The 19,250-nt window shown below is 38.9% G+C and overlaps 1 protein-coding gene and 1 long non-coding RNA gene across 2 annotated transcripts in view; one reads left to right on the forward strand and one right to left on the reverse strand.

Moving 5' to 3' along the window:
* The window catches only part of cacna1g (calcium channel, voltage-dependent, T type, alpha 1G subunit), a 264,447-nt gene that overhangs the window by 218,363 nt on the left and 26,834 nt on the right, over positions 1-19,250 (forward strand). Inside the window, exons 23-26 of the mRNA XM_071461978.1 lie at positions 2,534-2,660; positions 6,426-6,557; positions 6,673-6,762; positions 6,963-7,155. Of these exons, the coding sequence (XP_071318079.1) occupies positions 2,534-2,660; positions 6,426-6,557; positions 6,673-6,762; positions 6,963-7,155 (542 nt within the window). The remainder of the gene's footprint in view (positions 1-2,533; positions 2,661-6,425; positions 6,558-6,672; positions 6,763-6,962; positions 7,156-19,250) is intronic.
* On the reverse strand, positions 645-6,417 carry LOC139608335 (uncharacterized). The gene is made up of 3 exons (XR_011685009.1): positions 2,975-6,417; positions 2,499-2,648; positions 645-1,830 (listed from the first exon to the last, which is right to left on the reverse strand). It is a non-coding gene; the product is annotated as an uncharacterized lncRNA (long non-coding RNA).

Here is a 19,250-nt window from a genome sequence, read left to right on the forward strand (position 1 = left end):
TCTTGAATAAACTGTCCTTGTTATACACTTTGAAACCTTATAATTTAATTTAGAATTTTTTTAAATTGTGCCTGTTAAACACAGTACAAAGCAGACACCACTTTGTCATCCATAAAACTGATGTCTACTGTCGTGTGTATTCTTGCATTGCTTTCTACATATGTATGAGTATTATTGCAACAAGCAGACAACGCTCTATTTTAACGATAAGGAGCACATATTCTGAAGCAAAAGTGCATTTAGGGCATGTCAATGTCACTTTTGCTCTTTTAATGGTGGAAAAACAGTTGCTTGCCAGTTGCATGGTTCATAACAGTTGTACTTAATCTCTTAATTCTCTCTCTCTCTCTCTCTCTCTCTCTATATATATATATATATATATATATATATATATATATATATATATATTCCTTCTATATCCCACCACCTCGCCAGAAGTCCTCTCCTCCCTCTATTCCCTATATTACACCCAGTGTTTGCACTGTGGGAACATGCCTGGCACTTATTGCCCTACTTGCTGTTCTCTTTCCTTAGTGTGAGGGTTATATTGATGGAGGAGAGAGATGGGTGGTGCATGTGTGCGGCACACTCCTTCCTGCTTTGTGTATCACACAAAACAAGGACATGCTGTGTACTGCTGTGAAATTATGCAGAGAGGTACATTATAAGAAAAATGTAGCTAAGTTTTCTCCCTCTGGCTCGCTCCATCCAGCTCCTGCTTATCCTCCTTTTCGTGTCAAATACAAATAGATATTATGGACAGGAGCCCATTGCAGTGTGTGTCCTTCACGTACAACATCATCACAGTGTATTGACTCGTAATAAGAGGCTCATCTCTCTTTCGTTCCACTCTTTTATAAGCTATTAGCATATTTGTTAGTGAGTGAAGCTTAAAGAGTAGAATATGATATAAAGAGGTAGAAAGGCTGGATTAAAGTTTTCATATGCAAAGCATAAAAGTGTTAACATCTTTTTTCGAGGCATTGTGTGGTCTAAGGGAGTGAGCCAGAAAACAGCGGTGAACAATGCGTTTCTTTCCTAGCATGCCTGCCCACGTCCCCCCCAAAAAGTACTTTTTTTCTTTTTTTTCTCTCACAATGTTAATGCCTCTTAGTCTTGGTCAAGCTAGTTTTACTTTTGCTTTTTGCTTTTTGCTTTTCAGAATGGTCATCCCCCTTTTCACTTAAAAAAAAAGTGAAGAAGTGAAAAGTGAACAGTTGACTTGGATCAACTCAGTTTATTTAACAACGGAATAAAAATACCTTTGAACTGTCATCATACATATTTAATCATTTGACTGGACAAGACTTATTTAACAAGCCTTTATTGCACATCTTCAGCTGTTTTGCATTTCTTGTTGACTTTAAAGAGATACAGTGGGGTCCAAACATCTGAGACTACTTTAGACTTTTGAACCCCACTGTATGCCTAATTGCCTAAAAGATGTGTAAACTCTTCTACAGACATGACAAAAACATTTAAACTGTGACTTCAACCTCTTACACAAATGCAGTCAATACAGAAGTATTGTCATACTCCTGCTCATATCTGAACTGTATCAGTCACAAAAGGATACAGAAGCAGATGCAGTTCTTGAACACTAGCACCCTCTAAAGGCATACAGCAACACTTCATCCCAACCTGATTTTCAATAAAATATCAAGAGAGGCAGTGAGGTGCTGAGTGATTATGTGTCACCATAGGCTCATTATTTTCAGATCAGGGCTATTGATCAGTGGTCTTGGTCAGTCCTGGCTTCTTATTATCTCGTGTTTTCTGGTAACATGCTGTTGACTTTTCCTTCATTCAATTGTGTACTCCAGGGAAAACCTACAGTGCAGACAAAAACAAATAGACAGAGTCTGAGCAGATTCCAATCCATTCACCTCAACAGTTTCTTTGACTGTTGCATTTTTTTCTCTTTCAGGAAATTTCATCACACATATCTGATCTGTCAACATATTGACGTTGGTGTGTCTATGTTGCATTTTTGTGCGGTGTGTGTGTGCTGTTACGTGTACATTTGGGTTTTCTGTGTGAAAGTCTGTGCAGTTAAGTTTGTGTACATTGGATTTTATGTAGTGTTTATGTGTGTGTTTGTGTTTTTCCACTGGAGAAGCTCAGCTGCAGTGCAATAGAGTGCCGGATGCCATGCTGGCGCTAGATAAACGTCCTCATCAGTCCATTGGCTTAATTAGACATATCAGTTTCCTTGAAATGAAAGGAGGTGTCAAAGAGGGGAAGAGATGGTTTTTAAAGAAGAGCAGGAGTGAATGAAAGTTAATTTGTCTTTGAGCCAGCAAGTGTCTTGGTTTGAAAAGTTCTGAAATGTTGGCACATGACAAAAGAGTTTTCAACTGTTTTAAACAAGGGAAATCAAGAAAAAGTGTGCCTAAGTGTGTGGGCACACAGGGTGAGGGCCTGGGGATATGTGGAGGCTGCAGGTTGGAATGCTGTGCCCTGCACAAACACACACTTATGCACACACACACACATACAGTGCAGTAATATCATTTTATATGCTGTGTTCCAGTGTGATCAGCAGAGCCCCAGGGCTGAAGCTGGTGGTGGAGACTCTGATGTCGTCACTGAAGCCCATCGGCAACATTGTGGTCATCTGCTGCGCCTTCTTCATTATCTTTGGCATACTGGGAGTACAGGTAAGAGAGGAGGGTGAGGGAGTGAGGGAGAGTATATACAAATACGAGAAAACAAAAAGGCAGTAAGGCTGCAGTCTACTCTCTTAAAGTTATTATATGTAACAGTGTTTTCCACAGATCTGGGATATACTCGGGGGTGAGGGGTCTCCTCATCTTAAAATCATTTGTGATGCTCATGTCTGTATAATTCATGCAAGATCAAACATTTGTTGTTTTGAAGTCATAACATACACAGCTGTGTCTAGCCAATCATTCCCCTAAACTCTCCCTCAGAGACCAATAAGGCTATACGGATTAAAACTGCTGCAACTTACCTTGTCCACAACAGCTCTGGTCCAATATCCAACTTCTTTCTTTTGCAGAATTGTATTCCCGATGGAATGTATCTCCTCTGGTAAAACGTACATCGCTTCAGTTTAAATGTATTTCTGTCACGCTAGAATGTAGCTTGTCGAGTTAAAATTATTCATGGGCCATTGCAACATTCACATGCAGGGTGTTTCCTTAATATGATGTAGGCTAGCCTATAGCATTCCCTTAGTAGCCAGGGCTGATTGGCAGTGGGGCATAAAAAAAGGTAAGGCGATCACCAGACTTTTTTCGGACAAGATCTTGTCATGAACACGTAGGCTGCACTTGTCAAAATATAGACATTATTGCAGCATCCATTGGCCCCCTTTTGAGCATTTTATTGATATTCTAGCTTAGCGTAAACTGACCAAAAATAAACTGGAGGAGGGTCCTGCGAGCTTAAAACAACTGAATGGATCCATGCCAAACAAGGATGCATATTTTCACAAGATGACATGAGGCATTGTTTTCTTTTTTCCTTCCAATAAGGACTCGTTTCATTACGATTTGAATAACATATTGTCTGTGAGAAATTCAGCAGGTCTCACGTTCATCAGTGACAATCTCATCTGCTGAGCCTGCAGGGGCGTCTATACTTTTATCATACAGGTTACATGCGGATCACTGTAATAAAGCTCCACACTCACCGAACAGAGAGAGGAGCCTAGGCTACGTGATAGTCGCAGACAAGCCAATTTTAGCCAGTTATAAGACATGGTTACAGCAACGGTAGGCTTACAGGGAGGTGACTTTTGAACGAATTAAAAACAAAGATAAATCTGTCATGCATCGCCAATTGTCTTGGGTGAATGCGTCGTCAATTACAATTGAGCGGCATTCAATATACCTGGTGAGGCTACCCATGTAAAGTCTTTATGTGGGAAAACCTGTGTAACTTTTCTACATTCAAATGTCTAAAAATGACAAGACCTATGTTACATATTTTTTAAGTTATAAACTTACATTATCCCAAAGGTTTCAAACAATTCTCAAACCAGAGATATACTGATTTTAATCATAGTAAAGGGTCCGTTTCATTTGGTCACCTGTCAATGATGTCATATTCCCATGCACATGCGTCTTAAGTTATCAGAGAAAACAGCCAGGCAAAAGGCAGCTTATGTCGCATCCACTAATGGATGTCCATCCATCAACTCTGACATGCCCTGTGTCCACTGAAGAAAATCAGCAAATCACTTAAGGTGAAACTGCTTTATTCTTTGTTTCTTTAAAAAAAACCCTGGTTTGTTATGGAGAGGAGGACACGGATTCCAAGACGCCGTGTCTGCAGAGAAGTGTTGGTGAATCACTGATTTTTAAAGTGACACTGGTTTATTTGGTGTTTCCATGGGTTTTTTTTGTCTTTTCTTTTCTTTCTTTTCCCTTGTCCATTTGTTATGGGGCGGATGACACCTCTGCAGATAATTCCGCTGCAAGTAAAAACCTCCTGAACGTCTGGTTCATAACTTATCAGTTAGTTATATTAGCAGTCTAAGCCACCAACCCTTCCCTGATTTCCTATGTCTGCCATACAGAGTCGATGAAACACAGATTTTGAATCTGAAACTTCTTTCAGTGTTTTAAACAGTTATAACCACCGGCTCTGTTTATTTTGGAGAGGAGGAGACCTTTGTAGATAAGACAGCTCCAGGTAAAAATCTCCTGAACGACTTACACTGAAGGAATCCACATCGGGAGAAGCTCATGGCAATGGTGGTGAAGACAACACACTCTCTTTTGTTATTGTTTTGATTGAGAGACCCCTAGCAGCAGAAGTTACATATTGTGCATTTAAAACCCACCTGGTCACCAGTGACCAGTTTAGGAACATACAAAGTTTTTCATAAAGTTTTTAAGAAGGTGTTATGAAGGTGTGAATTTTTTAAGACTCCCTACAACGAAAATCAAGTTTTTAACCATGTTAACATGTCCGTGTGCTGTTTTTTGTACATTACAAGACATATCATGAGCAAAATATGCAGGCAACGCCATGACTCTGCATTTTCACCTTGTAACTGCAGTGAATCCACTCAAGCTAAAAAACAGCATAAGCAAATAAAAGATGCTAACTACGTTAACCGTTGTTACATGTCTGCTAGTCACCAATTTTGGTGTCAAACAGACTCCTCATCCTAGTCTGGCTCTGACTGAGGCTCAAACATGTGGCTAAGCCTCTCTGATGTCTCCTCTAACATTAACCATCTTGATACACACTGGTCACCAAAGCCTTGTCAGTACAGAAAGCGAGAATTTGCATTAGCACATCCACTACCACTGTATCAGCCACTGCCAGTTACAAGCTACAAACAATATAACCAATTAACTACACTTAACGTTCTGATAAGTTTTCTACTCACCAATTTCTGTGCACAATAAACTCCTCAAAAATTCCAGACTACTGTCTGGAGAGGAACTTAAAAACTTTTGTTAGTATTGACATGCTATACCTAGTTAAATCAATCAGAGTCTCCACAGTTCAACTATACAGTTCATTTTGCAGTAACCACAAGCACATGAGTACAATTCATTCATATTTACCTGCCTCCTAAACCAGCAAAAACCAGCAAAGCAGTGGTGACCTTAGAAGAGGTTGTGAAGTAGTATTCTGTCCATTCTTCCATTATTCTTTTTACATTCCTTTTGCTGCCAAAGTCCACAGATCAAAGAAAATCAAGTATTTTTCATAAAAGTATTCCAATTTATAAATATTGTCATGTGAAGTCCATTGCAGACTGTCAAACGACTTTATTTGCATCACTTCTCTCCTCATTTCAACAATAAGGTGCGTTCACGATCAACTTTGGCTGACTTTGCCTGAATTGATGGCCAGTGTTAACTGCAGGTTATTGCAGTGGTGGAATATAAAGGGTGTACGGAGTATGAAACAATTCTACTTCCCATAGTGCAAGTGAGCTCAGTACACCTGTGTTCCACATTATAACTCATACACTTACATATGATTATCTGTTGGCAATGGAGTTCATGGCTAACAGCCCAAGGACCAATCTATACCAATGAGTGTCTATCTGCCATTAGCATGTTGATGTCCATAGACTATCTGTCCAAGTAAAGGTGTCTGGTGTCACAAAGGCTTAATGGCTGTGAAAATACCATGAAGCAGTGATTTAAAAGGTTTCTATAGAAACCACTGCAGTGTAGTAGCTATTCCTGTATTTTGTACTATAATTCCCAAGCACTGTTTTTGGCACACTGTAATCCCAGCAAATGCCCTAACGCTAACCTTTATAAAACCTAATCTCAGGCCATTTACACAGCCTGGCAGGAGGTTCTGCTAGGCCATGATCTGGGCAAAAGAAACCTTCCAATCTACTCATATTGATCTTGGTTAGTTTTAAGAATCATTGTTCTGTTGAGGTTCATTATAAAGATCATATCCGTGTTGTCTTTTCCCAGCTCTTCAAGGGGAAATTCTTCTTTTGTCAAGGAATAGAACATCATGTTAAGAACATCACCAACAAGTCAGACTGTTTGCAGGCCAACTATAAATGGGTCAGGCACAAATACAACTTTGACAACTTGGGACAGGTATGAAGCCAGAAATGACTTTTGATCAATAAATACATAAACTTATAGTCTGATGAACAGCTTTGTCATTTTAGTATTTATATATTTCACCCATTCTTCTTTTTCTCTGTCTCAGGCCTTGATGTCTCTGTTTGTTCTGGCATCAAAAGATGGCTGGGTGGACATTATGTATAACGGACTTGATGCTGTAGGAGTTGACAAACAGGTAACTCTGAACACAAACACACGTCCACAGATGTAAAATAAGTCCAGGGGACATGTAAAAGCATATCACTCGGCTACAACTGAAGAAAAGAATTTGGTGTCATCTACTCAAAAGTATATTAAATGATTCTCTGTTTTATTTATTTAATTCAGTACATACATACAGTTAAAAAAATACTTCTGGTCCTGTGTATGTTTCAGCCAGAATTGAACTACAACCCATGGATGCTGCTTTACTTCATCTCTTTCTTGCTGATTGTGGCCTTCTTCGTGCTCAACATGTTTGTGGGAGTGGTGGTGGAGAACTTCCACAAGTGTCGGCGCCACCAGGAGGCCGAGGAAGCCAAGCGCAGGGAGGCGAAGAGACTGAAACGCAAGGAGAAAAAGAGACGGAGTAAGGAGAAGGAGCTGGCTGGTCGGTAGTCTTTCCACATCTTTCTGAGTCCTGCTTGATTTGAGTCTGAGCCTTTATTTTCTTTTTGATTATTGATTTGGTTTCGCTGAATCTGGAACAATGCAATTAGCTAGTACCATCAATAGTTCCTACTCTGCTATAGAACCCTCCCTTTTGCCTTGACCATCCTCCTCTTCTTACCCTCTGGCTAGTTTTTTGTTACAGTCCGGTGGTCATCTACTTTGGCTCTGCAGATTCTTCTACAGACTGATGAAGCTCTTCTTCAACTCCAGCAGCAAATTGATCAGGTCGGAGGTTAAGAAAAGTTTTCATAATTGGTTCATTGGCAGAGCTAGGATAGCTGACCATTGGTGTTAGCCTCCTTCCTTTTCCTCCCTCCTTATCTTGCCTGGTCTACCATAGACACCATGCTTACGATGTCCCCTTGGAGCATGCCCAGTGAGTGCTGACAGACAGGGCTTGTGGGTATATAGAGCTAGGGGGAGGGGGAGTTGTTGAGCATTTAATCGCCCTGATCAAAAAAGGAGATGACCCCCCTCCCTTCCCCTCTTCTGCATGTGGTTTAGTACAGCCGCAGGGGCAGGGATAAACTTAAATCTGGAAGAAAATGAGGAGTCTCCCCTTAGTTTTCCTGTAACTAAGATCTGACATTACTTTAGGTTTTTTGTAGGAGTTAGAACTAATTCCATACCTGCCCCCTTTCCCCTCTGGCTGTATAGGAGTTGATGAAAAAACTGCTTGGTTTGGTTTTTATTCTTTCCACTGCCTCCTACACCCAAAACACAAGTGCTTAGCATCTGCTAGCATTAATTTTCTTGAGAATTGGCCAGACTTGCAGTATTTCAACCACTTATTCCAAAGGCAATTTCCTTTTTATATTTGTACAAGGAGCAGTGGACACTATTAGTTTCTTAAACATGAAAGAAAATTCCCTTTGATTTCCTTCTATATTTTATTGAATAATCGGAATGTTTCTGTCCTGCTCTTGAGAAATACAGATGGAAATTGATCCTCCTTTTTCAGGAGGCATCTGACCAACCCAAAAACTCCCCCAGACCCTTGCACATTCTAACACATTTAAACTTTGTACTTCAAAAGCCCCTTCCTTTTTTCTTGAAATCACACAAGACTTTACATATTTCTAAGTAAATAACTAAGTAAATAATTTCTAAGTAATTTCCCTGTTTTTGTTTTGTTCTCTGATTTTTGATTGAAAAGACTTGTATTTCTTTGGCCAGAAAACCTTTTTATATACTGTGCTGTTTAAAGTGGTGATGTTTTTTAGTAAAGTAGCAACACAAAAAGGCAAGATTACTTAGAGAAAGAGACAGCTTACTTGTGTAAATCAATAGGCTACAGTTTTTGAGATGGTTGTTAATGTCTGCTTTGGTTTGAGAACTTGAGAGCCAACTGCTTCTTGATCATTACAAAGCAAACACTGAAAGTGTTGAGCTAAAGAACTGGACTCAGAATCACTGGAAAGACAAAAACATAGGAACATAAACCAGCTTAATCTTTCATTGCTTCCTTCTGACCTTACTCCATCCCTCTTTCCCTCTTTCTTTCTCTTTGACTCTCTCCTGTTTCTAACTCTCAGCCATCCTTCCTTCCTTGCTTTCTTCTGCTTCTTGCTGACTAACACAGTCTCATTCCTCTAGATTTATTGGTCCCGGGGGTGAGTTGGGCCCTTTCTGAAGGCACACTGAAAGGTACAGAGTTTCTAGCATGTTCTGTATGTCCCTTTAAACCCCCACCACCACCGACCTCAACCACCCACCATGGTGGCTAGAATTCTAAGTTCAATGATCACGGGAGGTAGGGCCCCATCCTGCGTCCCCGCCCCCCTGCCTCTCTCCCATTAGCACTCAGTCCACTGGACATGCTGTTACCTGTTTTCTCTGTCGTGGTTTTGTCTTTCACAGCACTTTCACACCGTCTGCGATCCATCCACTATCCACAGCACTGCACCGTTGCGCCACCACCACAAGATAAGACTTTGGTTTAGTTGTGTTGGCAGAGAAACTGAGATGGGGATGGGGTGAGACAGGGAAAGGTACTGAGGGACAACAAATGTTGTACTTGCTTTCAGGTAAAGGATTCCAGAGCATATTCTCCTCATAAAGCAAGGGAACTGTAATCCTATTATAATTCTTTGTGTACAGACCAAAAGAATATGTAGGGCAAAATGTATGAGAACTGAGATTATTAGACTGGTTTTAGCAAGACTACAACTGTATTGTACACCAGAGCTTTGAACTAAATTTAGTTCAAAGCTCAACATAAAGTTGGGCTTAATTTTGTCAATCTGCCAGTGGCTTTAGATGAAAAGTCAGGGAATCACTAAAGTCAGGGGGATTCATGCTGTTAGAATCTTTAATATCTGTACGAAATGTTTCAGTGTAAACCCAAGTGCTAGACAGAGCAACCAACCAACAGACCTGAGATTGCCACTCTTAGAGCCATACTGGTAGTGTGGCTAAAAAGCAGGTTCAAGCTCCATTTATACAGTATTAATATTACAGGGGTTCACGGGGGTAATGTAATAGGGTGGGGGTGAAAATTGCCCATATATACAGTGGGGTCCAAAAGTCTGAGACTTCTTCCCAAGCGGTTTTTCCAAGTATTTTGTCATGAACAAAAAGTAATATGTTAGTATGTTGGAATTTTAACCTGATGAGGAAAGTAATCCAGTATATATTGAGATATTTCTACAAATGTCAATATTATGAAAAGTGAGAGGATCACAAAAATCACGATCATTTATCCTTAGGACAAATTTGAATGACAATTCATCCGGTAGTTGTTGAGATATTGAAGTCCAGACCAAAGTGCTGGACTGACCAACTGACAGACTGACATTGCCATCCCTCAAGTCTAATGAGTGCATTTGAAACGTTGGTAATAATGCACAGGGAAACTGTGTGTGCTGACAAGTAGGTTGTAAGCATCAAACTTGAATCATTGTGAAAGACCTTTGCTATATTTCTTTGTTTTCTCTTCAAAATACATTTGGCTAACTCTTCTGATCATCATCAACATCAGTTTCCAGTGATTCTTTCCTATGGAAGCTCTTTTTAGCAATGTCACTGCATTCCCAGATCTTAACCTTTTACCTTTTGAGTACAATGTCATGATTACCAATAGAAATGAGGGCCAAAGCTCTTATTATAAGATTCAAGTTCTGAATTATTACTTAAACTTGACTAACATGATCTTTCTCTCGTTTATTGTGCTTTGTAATTTCAGTTCATTGCTGTTCCTCTAGATCAAATCTAGAGAAGTTGGGAGAGTTTGACTAGTTCTACAAGGTTTGGCAACTTGCATGAACAGTTTCTTAATGTTGCTAACATCCTCTAATAATGTCCTTTATTAAAGGTCACTGAGTTCCCCTGAAGGGCATTTCGAGGGAAATTCGGTCAGGAACCTTCTGTTATTTTCCCATTGAATCTCTGTGCCTTAAAAACTTAATGTAAAAAATCCAGTGCCAAGATATGTAAATGTAATCACAGTAAATTAAACTGCAACAAACTCTGTTAACAGAGTATCTTGTTTTTCCAGCTCCATTCTTCACAGCTCAGGTTTCAAATGGCTTGTCCTCTTACAGAGATGGTTTAAATAGTTTCTTTGGTGAAAATCAGCGTATTCCTAGTGAATTAGAAGTGGATCAGAAGACACCATGATTAAATAAAGGCTCTTGCAAAATGCATTAATTTATCTCAACCTACTGGCTGATTTTCTGCAGCATACTGTGTACAAAGGTTACAGCAATGCAAGCTGTTATTTAGCAAGACCATGGCAGGTTTTTTAACAGCAGTTAGTGCTTTTTGGGCATAATGGTCATCTCAGAGCTCATCTCACCACTCTGGCTGTTTTGCTGGTACAACTAGGCAGGCAGTCTGGTAAAGATATTCTAGATGCGAGCTGCTGAGAGGTGTGTTATGTGTTACATAATGATGACCCTTTCAATAACTCTGTATTATGGAAATGTGTGTGTGTGTATGCTTGTGGTTATGTCTTTGTTTGCACATATACTACCAGGTGCAATGTGTTTTTAAGGGGCACATTCCTTGAAGGTAGACTTGACTGTGCTAGATTGTTTTCGTGTGTGTGTGTGTGTGTGTGTGTGTGTGTGTGTGTGTGTGTGTGTGCATGTGTTTGTGCATATGTGTGTCAGGCAGCAGATGGTTGCAGAACAGGTTGTAAAATATGCAGGAGCAGCTTTCATCCCCAAATCCCTTCTCATTTTGGTCTGGATGACTGTCTGACAGGGTAGCAGCACCCCTACACCCCTTAGTTGCTCCTATGAGGCATTTTGCCTCAGGACCCGAGGGCTTGCAGTATTTTGATATTTTCACCCGAAGGTACTTACAGAAGTGCCAAGAACACAAAACTCACACATAAAATACAGCATCCATGCAATGTGGTATATTTTTTTAGGTTGATCAGCACTGACAGAATAAAGTGTTTGTGTGTGGGCATGTGGACTCTTTCTTCATCTTGCATTGCACTGGTGCCGCTGGTTGTAGAAGGAGAAGAGGAATAAAGAGAGGAGATGATAGAGTAGGCACATTAGGATTTTGACTGAAGACGGTAGGAGGACGTGAAGAGATACATAAGGGTGGAGGTGAGAGGTAGTAAAATTACGCATATGTACACATACACTCAATAAAATGTTGGATTTAATTGTAATTATGTAACTGTACATGTGCACAGATTAGAAACACATATAATCACCCTAGAGCTGTTTGTTTTCTTTTACAAGTCTAAGGTCAGCATGCTGGCATGCTCACTATGACATTCCTAACAAGCTGACATTTACCACATTGACTTTCTTGCAATGCGAGTTGTAACTTATGGTACAATTTGGTACAGTTTGGTCGGGAGAGTAAAAGTCAGAGGATTACCATAGTCAGTAGGCTTCATCCTCTGTGGTTCATGACTGTCTGAACCAGATTTCATGGCAATCCATCCAATGGTTAAATGACCAACAGACCAACATTGTAGGGCTAAAAATCATCATTAACAAAGCTTTAAAAGGAAAAACCTGTTATCCAAAACAACTTACAAATGAGGGATCTCAGTAAAGCTTCATAAGCTTTTAATAAGGAAGGGGATTGGCAAGTAAGTTTGGACTTGGGACAGTTTTTTTCTAATCCATTAGATGGCAGACCAGAATATAATCAAGGGCTAGTTTAAGAAATTGATAAAAATGTAATTGGGATTTACTAAATTTACTTCAGTTACTGTTTACGTGTGTGGTGCTGTGGCATACAGTCACATAAAGGAGTGGGGAATCGGGCAAAAAGACCATATCTTCTTGGGTAGAATTGCAGTTCACAACCTTAATCATGATCAGCATTCTGTTTCTGCTCTGATTTTATTGTTATAGTCTTGACAAGAAGTTGTGTTTCTTTTGCTTGCTGCTCCCAATGATACTCTGAAGATAAGCATTACAGGCTTGCCAATGGTATGAAATGATATACACTTTCTGTCTCCTAAATGGGCATGGTCATGATTTCAAAACATAACAACCATACAGTACAGCACAAGATACAGTATGAATTTGCTGCTTGCTTATATTGACTAGCTTATTATCTGATCAACCTGAACAGTTTTTTTTCATATCACACACATTTCATGTCTGCTGTTTCAGAGGTCTGTCAAGCAAGCCACAGAACCATTGGAACTTCCCGTCAGAACTTTTCAGAATAATAGTTCACAATAGCTTGAAATAAAATATTACTGCAAAAAAAACTTTTAATTTGTAGGCAAAATTTCTAAAGCGGAAGTAATTCTGTGGGTAGCTGTCGCTGCCATGATGGACATGTATTTTAGCACCAAGTGCTGTGCACTGACTAGAGTGCAGCCTGTTTCTGCAGACTGTTTGTGTCTGTCATTCACTCTCAACATGGATAAAAGTATAAGTTTTCTTCTATTTGACAGTTATAACTAAATGTGGGACTGTCAGTCCAATATTGTAAATTAATAAGTAATATTTTTTTAAATCACACAAAATAATCAATCAAATAATGAAAATAATGCCAACCACTGTTTTAAGGCTTAATGAGACCTGTGACTGGACCTGGATGTTCTTCAAAAGACATAAAGACTCTGAATATTTCTCATACAAACACACCACGTCATGGTAATAATATTTCTACACAATTCCAACAAGGCTGTGGGTTGCTATGTGTGACCATAGTAGTAAAAGTTGTTAGTCAGTTACTCACAAAACTATATAAGTCTTGCAACAGGAGTAACTCTTCAGTGTCTCATTTATGAGAATAGATAACACCATAATGGTAATGTAAACCCATGATTGTTGTGCCTTTAGTGGAGCAGCTCATAACTGTTATTATGGGTTTTATTATTAATAAATTATTGTTTTAGTCTATAAAATGAAAAATGAACAAACAATATGAGTTTGAGAAAAATTTTACTTCCTTACATTGGACAAGCTTAAACCCAATTTTTATTTTCTAAAGTAAAATTATGTAAATAAGCTGCCAATTCATTCTCTGTTCTTTGGGCAAAATTAAATATTCTGACCGTAATGACCAAATTCAAAATTTACAGTCCATAAGTCAAGCAGACATCATTCCTAAACACACAGTATGTAACTTCTGTTGCTAGGGGTCTCTCAGTCAAAACAATAACAACAGGCGGCGTAAGGATCATTGTAGTTGTCTTCACCACTATTTCCATAAGCTTTTTCCAGTTTGGATTTCTTCAGTGTCCATCAGTGTCAGCTGAATTATCCGCAGAGGTCTCCTTTTCTCCAAAACAAAGAGACCAGTGTTTATAACTGGTCAAAACACTGAATAAAGCAGCTGCACATTTAACCCCCTGAAAACCAAATCTCACAGGCGGGCTTAAAAAACATGTTTTCTCTTAAAGAATTGCCAAAAATGCACAATTTATCATACCCAGATGCGGTAAAAACAGAAGAAATAATCTGATTTTTCAACCGAAAATATAACCAAATTTATGCTTAAAAGTGTGATATTTCCTCAGAACCTCTTTATTCTACATGTCTCATTTAAAAGATCACCAAAAACAAAGAGTTTTCTCTAACCAAATCTTTTGAAGTCAGTCAGTCAGATTTGCAGACGCTAAATGGCAGACACTCAACATCATGGAAGGGTTGGGAGCTGAGATTGCCGCTAACCTTTACTGTTCAGACGTTCAGGAGATTTTTACTGGCAGCCAAATTATCTGCAGAGGTGTCCTTCTCTCCAAAACAAACAGACCTTCCCAACTGATCAAGCTAAAGTAGCATATATCATCTCTCATCTTACTGTCAAAGGAGTGAGGGGAGTGGGTGTCAGCCAGTAACATCATGGATCCACGAACCTGGGTCCTCTGTTACTTAAAAAGTCAGGATTCGGAACACAAAATCAAACCAAAAAGATCAAGCAGAGGTATCAAAAACAATAAGTTATAGCAAGCTTATTGTTTTTGATACCTCTGCTTGATCTTTTTGGATTTGAAAAAAATCAGGATTCGGAACACAAAATCAAATCAAAAAGATCAAGCAGAGGTATCAAAAACAACAAGCTTGATCACAATTATTGCATAATAAATGCATTTTAAATACAGATTACAGAGTGTTGTGTGTCAATGTTAGACTCATTTATGCAGTGCAGGCTTTACTGTAAAGACCATACAAAGTTCTATCCTTAAGCTTGCTCTAGCTTATTGTCTGTGATACCTCTGCTTGATCTTTTTGGTTTGATTTTGTGTTCCAAATCCTGATTTTTTTTAAGTAAACAGTTTTGCTTCTATAAGTTCAATTTTTGGGTCATGGATTTGAGTTTAAGCTAAAAGATGGAACTTTGTATGGTCTTTACAGTCAAGCATGCACTGCATTAATGAGTCTAACATTGACACAATAGTGGGTCTACACTCTGTAATCTGTATTTAAAATGCATTTATTATGCAATAATTGTGAGGTTAAAGTATTAGCTGTGAGGGTGTTACATCTTATATGAACTATGATGACTGTATGTTTGTAGCTGTTGGCCTTAACATTGGATAAAAGGTGCTTAGTTGTGTAAAGTTTACATTACTGAATTAGAGTTATTTATTCATTAGTTATTTAATGATAACTAAATATAAGAATAGAGGCACTGATTAATGAATTTTGCCTGGGCCACAACAGCAGAGCCAGTCCCTGACTGACTGGTTGACAAACTGAGTGATGGTATTTCCACCACTGGTCAGTGGAGTGCCGAGCCACAGTCTAATGAGCTGCTCTGGTTACCTGGCTGCTCAGGGAACTGCAGGGAAGCAGAGGAGTGCCTCCAATACACAGAGCCTCGCCTCCATTACGGCAAAAAACTACTTTCATTACATGTATCATTATTACTAAAGGAGGTAAAGGAATAACTAAAAATAAGACACACCAAGCAGAGAGAGATTGAAGAAGAGTCGGAAGTTATCAGTAACAAGGCTTTGCACTAACCACTATAACCAATCATACATATAAAACTGAGGGAGTTAGAAATAAAGACCTGCCTCTAATAAAAGGGTGGTACCTTCTGGAGTTGGAACTAAATAAAGGCTAAACTATTGTGGATCCCAGGCAGAGGCTGGGAGATGTGTCAGAGACAAAATAAGAAAGAGACAAAATAAGAAAGACTTGGGGCAGTTCCCCTTAAAGCTCACCTGGCAATTGCATGCCATTTGAGATTAGTCTTTGCCCTAGCAGCCTGGGTTCGAGTCCAGCCTGTAGCTCTTTGCTGCATGACATCCTCTTTTTCTCTCTCGCTCTCTCTCCAATTTTCCCATCTCTCTCATTATGACTGTAATAAAGGCAAAAGCCTAAAAAAAAACTCGAAAAAAAGAAAGATGCCTTCTCTCTGAGTCATCATTTTACAAGTGAATACATCTGAAATCACAGTTCAGTCTTTTCATTTATGTGTTTGGTTTTGTCACACAACGTTGCAGTTATATTTGACCACAGGCAGTCCAGCTACATAATAGGTTTTGACTTACTTGTTGCTGTGCTGTTTACGACCATGACAGAGAGGGGTTGTAAAGAAAGAAAGGAGAAAAGAGAAGAGAGAATAATGAAAGTACTGTAAAACTTAAATTAGAAGTCGAGTACCAATTAAATGGCAGGATCTTTTACTGGCCTGGTGTGGGTGCACATTTTGTCCAATAAAAGCAGGTCTCAATTAGACTCCTGGATATATTGTCGCAAGAGTCAATAATGCTCAGGTTCAAAAACCATGGCAGAAAAAGAGAAAAAGGTACGACATGAAATGTCATATGATTACTGTGATAACTGTCAGTTATCAAATTAGCTCATGCAAATTAAGTTTTAAATAACTTAACCTTCGGCTTTCACCCTTTCTAAGGTAGGCTACCAGTATTTTGATGTGGTTCTCTCATTCTCTCTCTTTCTCTCTCTCTCTGTGCATGCAGTTGGCCTAGATGTGCTGTCTCTCAGAGCTAGAGCAAATGAATGAATCATAATATTTTATTTGATAGCCTGGTAATTTTTATACAAGTAATACATTAACTGTACATTCATTACAGTACATTCATTAGAGTATTCATTCTGGTTTAATTAATCAATTTGGTAGTATTTCCCATCTTTTCTGAGCACAAGTTTTGTTCACATGGAATTAAAAGCCTGTCCCATGTAGATGCCTGTCCCACATGTAGGCTCATTCAGTGACTGAAGCAAATAAAAGCTTGGGCAATCAATTTAAGTTTTATGGTATTAGCAAACAGAAAACACGAGGATAGCTAAGAACTGAGAAAGCAACCAACACAACACAGGTGATAGCCTCAAAGTATGTCACCGGTTGGGAGAACTTATTTATATTTTCTATTTTCCTTTGCTGTGAATATGAGTATATGCTGAGCGTGTTATATGTTCCTTTGTGTGCTTAAGATATAAGTTTGAATTGCTGGTTGTCAGTTTGCATTTGTGTGTGTGTTTTGCTATACGAGTGTTCCTTCGATATGTCAGTCTGAAAGAATTGTGACTCTGCCACATAAACAGATGGCCCTCAACTTCCCAGACAGGCTGAACAGATCAACACTGTAGCCCAAGCAGTTCTGACTGGGTCAGCCCCCACATGATTTTAACTCAACATAACACTGTCATCACATCTCACCCCAAACTTCTTATCAAGAGGCACAAGTGCATGGACTAAATAATGTATACCCCTCACAACACTGAATACAAAGGAGGGCTACTGTATTTGTCATCTTAATATTTACAAAATATGTCACATCATGCTCCTTATTTTTGTGACTTCCAATATGTAGTTTGTCTGTGTTAAATATAAACCGTCATGAATTTCAAGAATGTCACCTTTGAATTGAATCATTTTGTTAGTTTTGGCCACAAATATTTTGACACTCTTTCCACCTGTTGGTGGTCTATTGTTAATAGAATCATCCCCTCACATACACAGTGCCATCCAAAAACGGAAACATGGGTATGTGCAAAGCAGCCGAACATTCTAGTTAAAGCTTTTTTTCATCTATTAGCTTGTATGCACACACACAAGGAGACACACAAACCAGCCAGTGCCAGTCCCTAGCTCTTTCTAGGTCAGAGCTAACAGAGATGAATCTAACAGAAGTTTCACATTGCGCCTCTTTTCTTCAATTCCACAATTGTAGAAAATGCAAGTAATAACACCAGTGTTTTAGGGAGATGGTGAGAGCATAGTATGGGTAAGTGGAAATCCTCTCACTGGGAAGAGGAATATAGAGGGGGGAAGTGAGGGTAACAGAAAAAGAGTGAGAGACAGTGAGTGCACACCTTGGCAAGAAGTCTCAGAGTTAGAGCTCAAGGGTGTAAAGCTTGATGCCACAAAGTGTAGGTAGCAGTGTTAAATAAAGTGTTAAATGTGATGAATCTTTTATTATTTATAGGGGTTAGCAGCATCAGGATGCTATTTATCTACAACTGCTTCAGGGTGTGCCAGGGGGTGTGTGTCTAGGTTTCCTGACGTTGGATACCCTACTTTCTGCCCACCAGCTAAAATTGTACTCAACCACTCGATGTATTAATGTTACGTCATCCACTGAACTACCTAATGACGCTCAATTGCCTTCTGGAAAAATTAAATATATTAGTTCATCCATCAGTCTGGAGGCATCAATGACTAATGATGTGCTGAATATGTGACAATGAAAACAGATGAATTGTTTATAAGGTAGAGAAGCAAAACTAATGAGTAATAAAGCTAATTTATTTCCATAGAAGGTAAATGCTTTGACTGCTGTGAATGAACAAACAATAATTGCTTAGTTTGACTGAAAAGCTATAAGTAATTTGTGGCAAGAAAAGCTGCACCAACAACACTCACCATAAATATTTTATATTGGAAACTTTCTAAATGAATATTTCATCTACAGAAATGTCAAGAAGAAAGCAGCATGGAGTAGAGTCTTATACTGTACTGCTGCCTGTTTCACTGTAATGATTAAAGAGACATGAGGTGAATTTTTTTCTTTAGTTCTCCTAAGCAGAGAGGTTCTCAACACTGTGGTCCAAAACTAAAAGCTGCATCTGAACCTTAGTGTGAGTGTGCATATGTGGTATATCCAGGGACAGACATACAGTACAAAGGCAAATGAGCTGATGAGCTCTGCATGTGATTGAACATGACACACAACACATGTGTGCAGAACATGACACACATTACAGTTACTGAGCTGATCTAGTTTCATTTTGGCATTAGAACTGATCAGAGCAAGTTGGATCAAATTTGTTTCAATCTGGGCCAGTTGCTGTTGAAAATAAGCAGATAAAGGGGTAAAATTTGATTAGTTTCATTTTTATAACTGGAATTAGGACAAAAAAAATCAAGTCATTTGGATTCAACATTTGAGGACCATGAATGTGAATAAATTCATCCAGTAAATGTTGAGATATTTGACTAAATAATTGAAAATCTTGACCTGCTGGTAGCACTAGATAAAAAGTCAGGGGACCACCACAGTCATTCGGATTCATCCTTGCAGCACAATGTATATCAATTCATCGAATTCTTGAGACATTCCACTGAAAAATGTCAAGGCACTAGAGAAAAAATTCAGGGAAT

This window comes from Trachinotus anak, unplaced genomic scaffold (assembly GCF_046630095.1).
Source record: "Trachinotus anak isolate AG129_WGS33_773 ecotype Australia unplaced genomic scaffold, CSIRO_AGI_Tana_v1 ptg000025l, whole genome shotgun sequence".
NCBI lineage: Eukaryota > Metazoa > Chordata > Actinopteri > Carangiformes > Carangidae > Trachinotus > Trachinotus anak.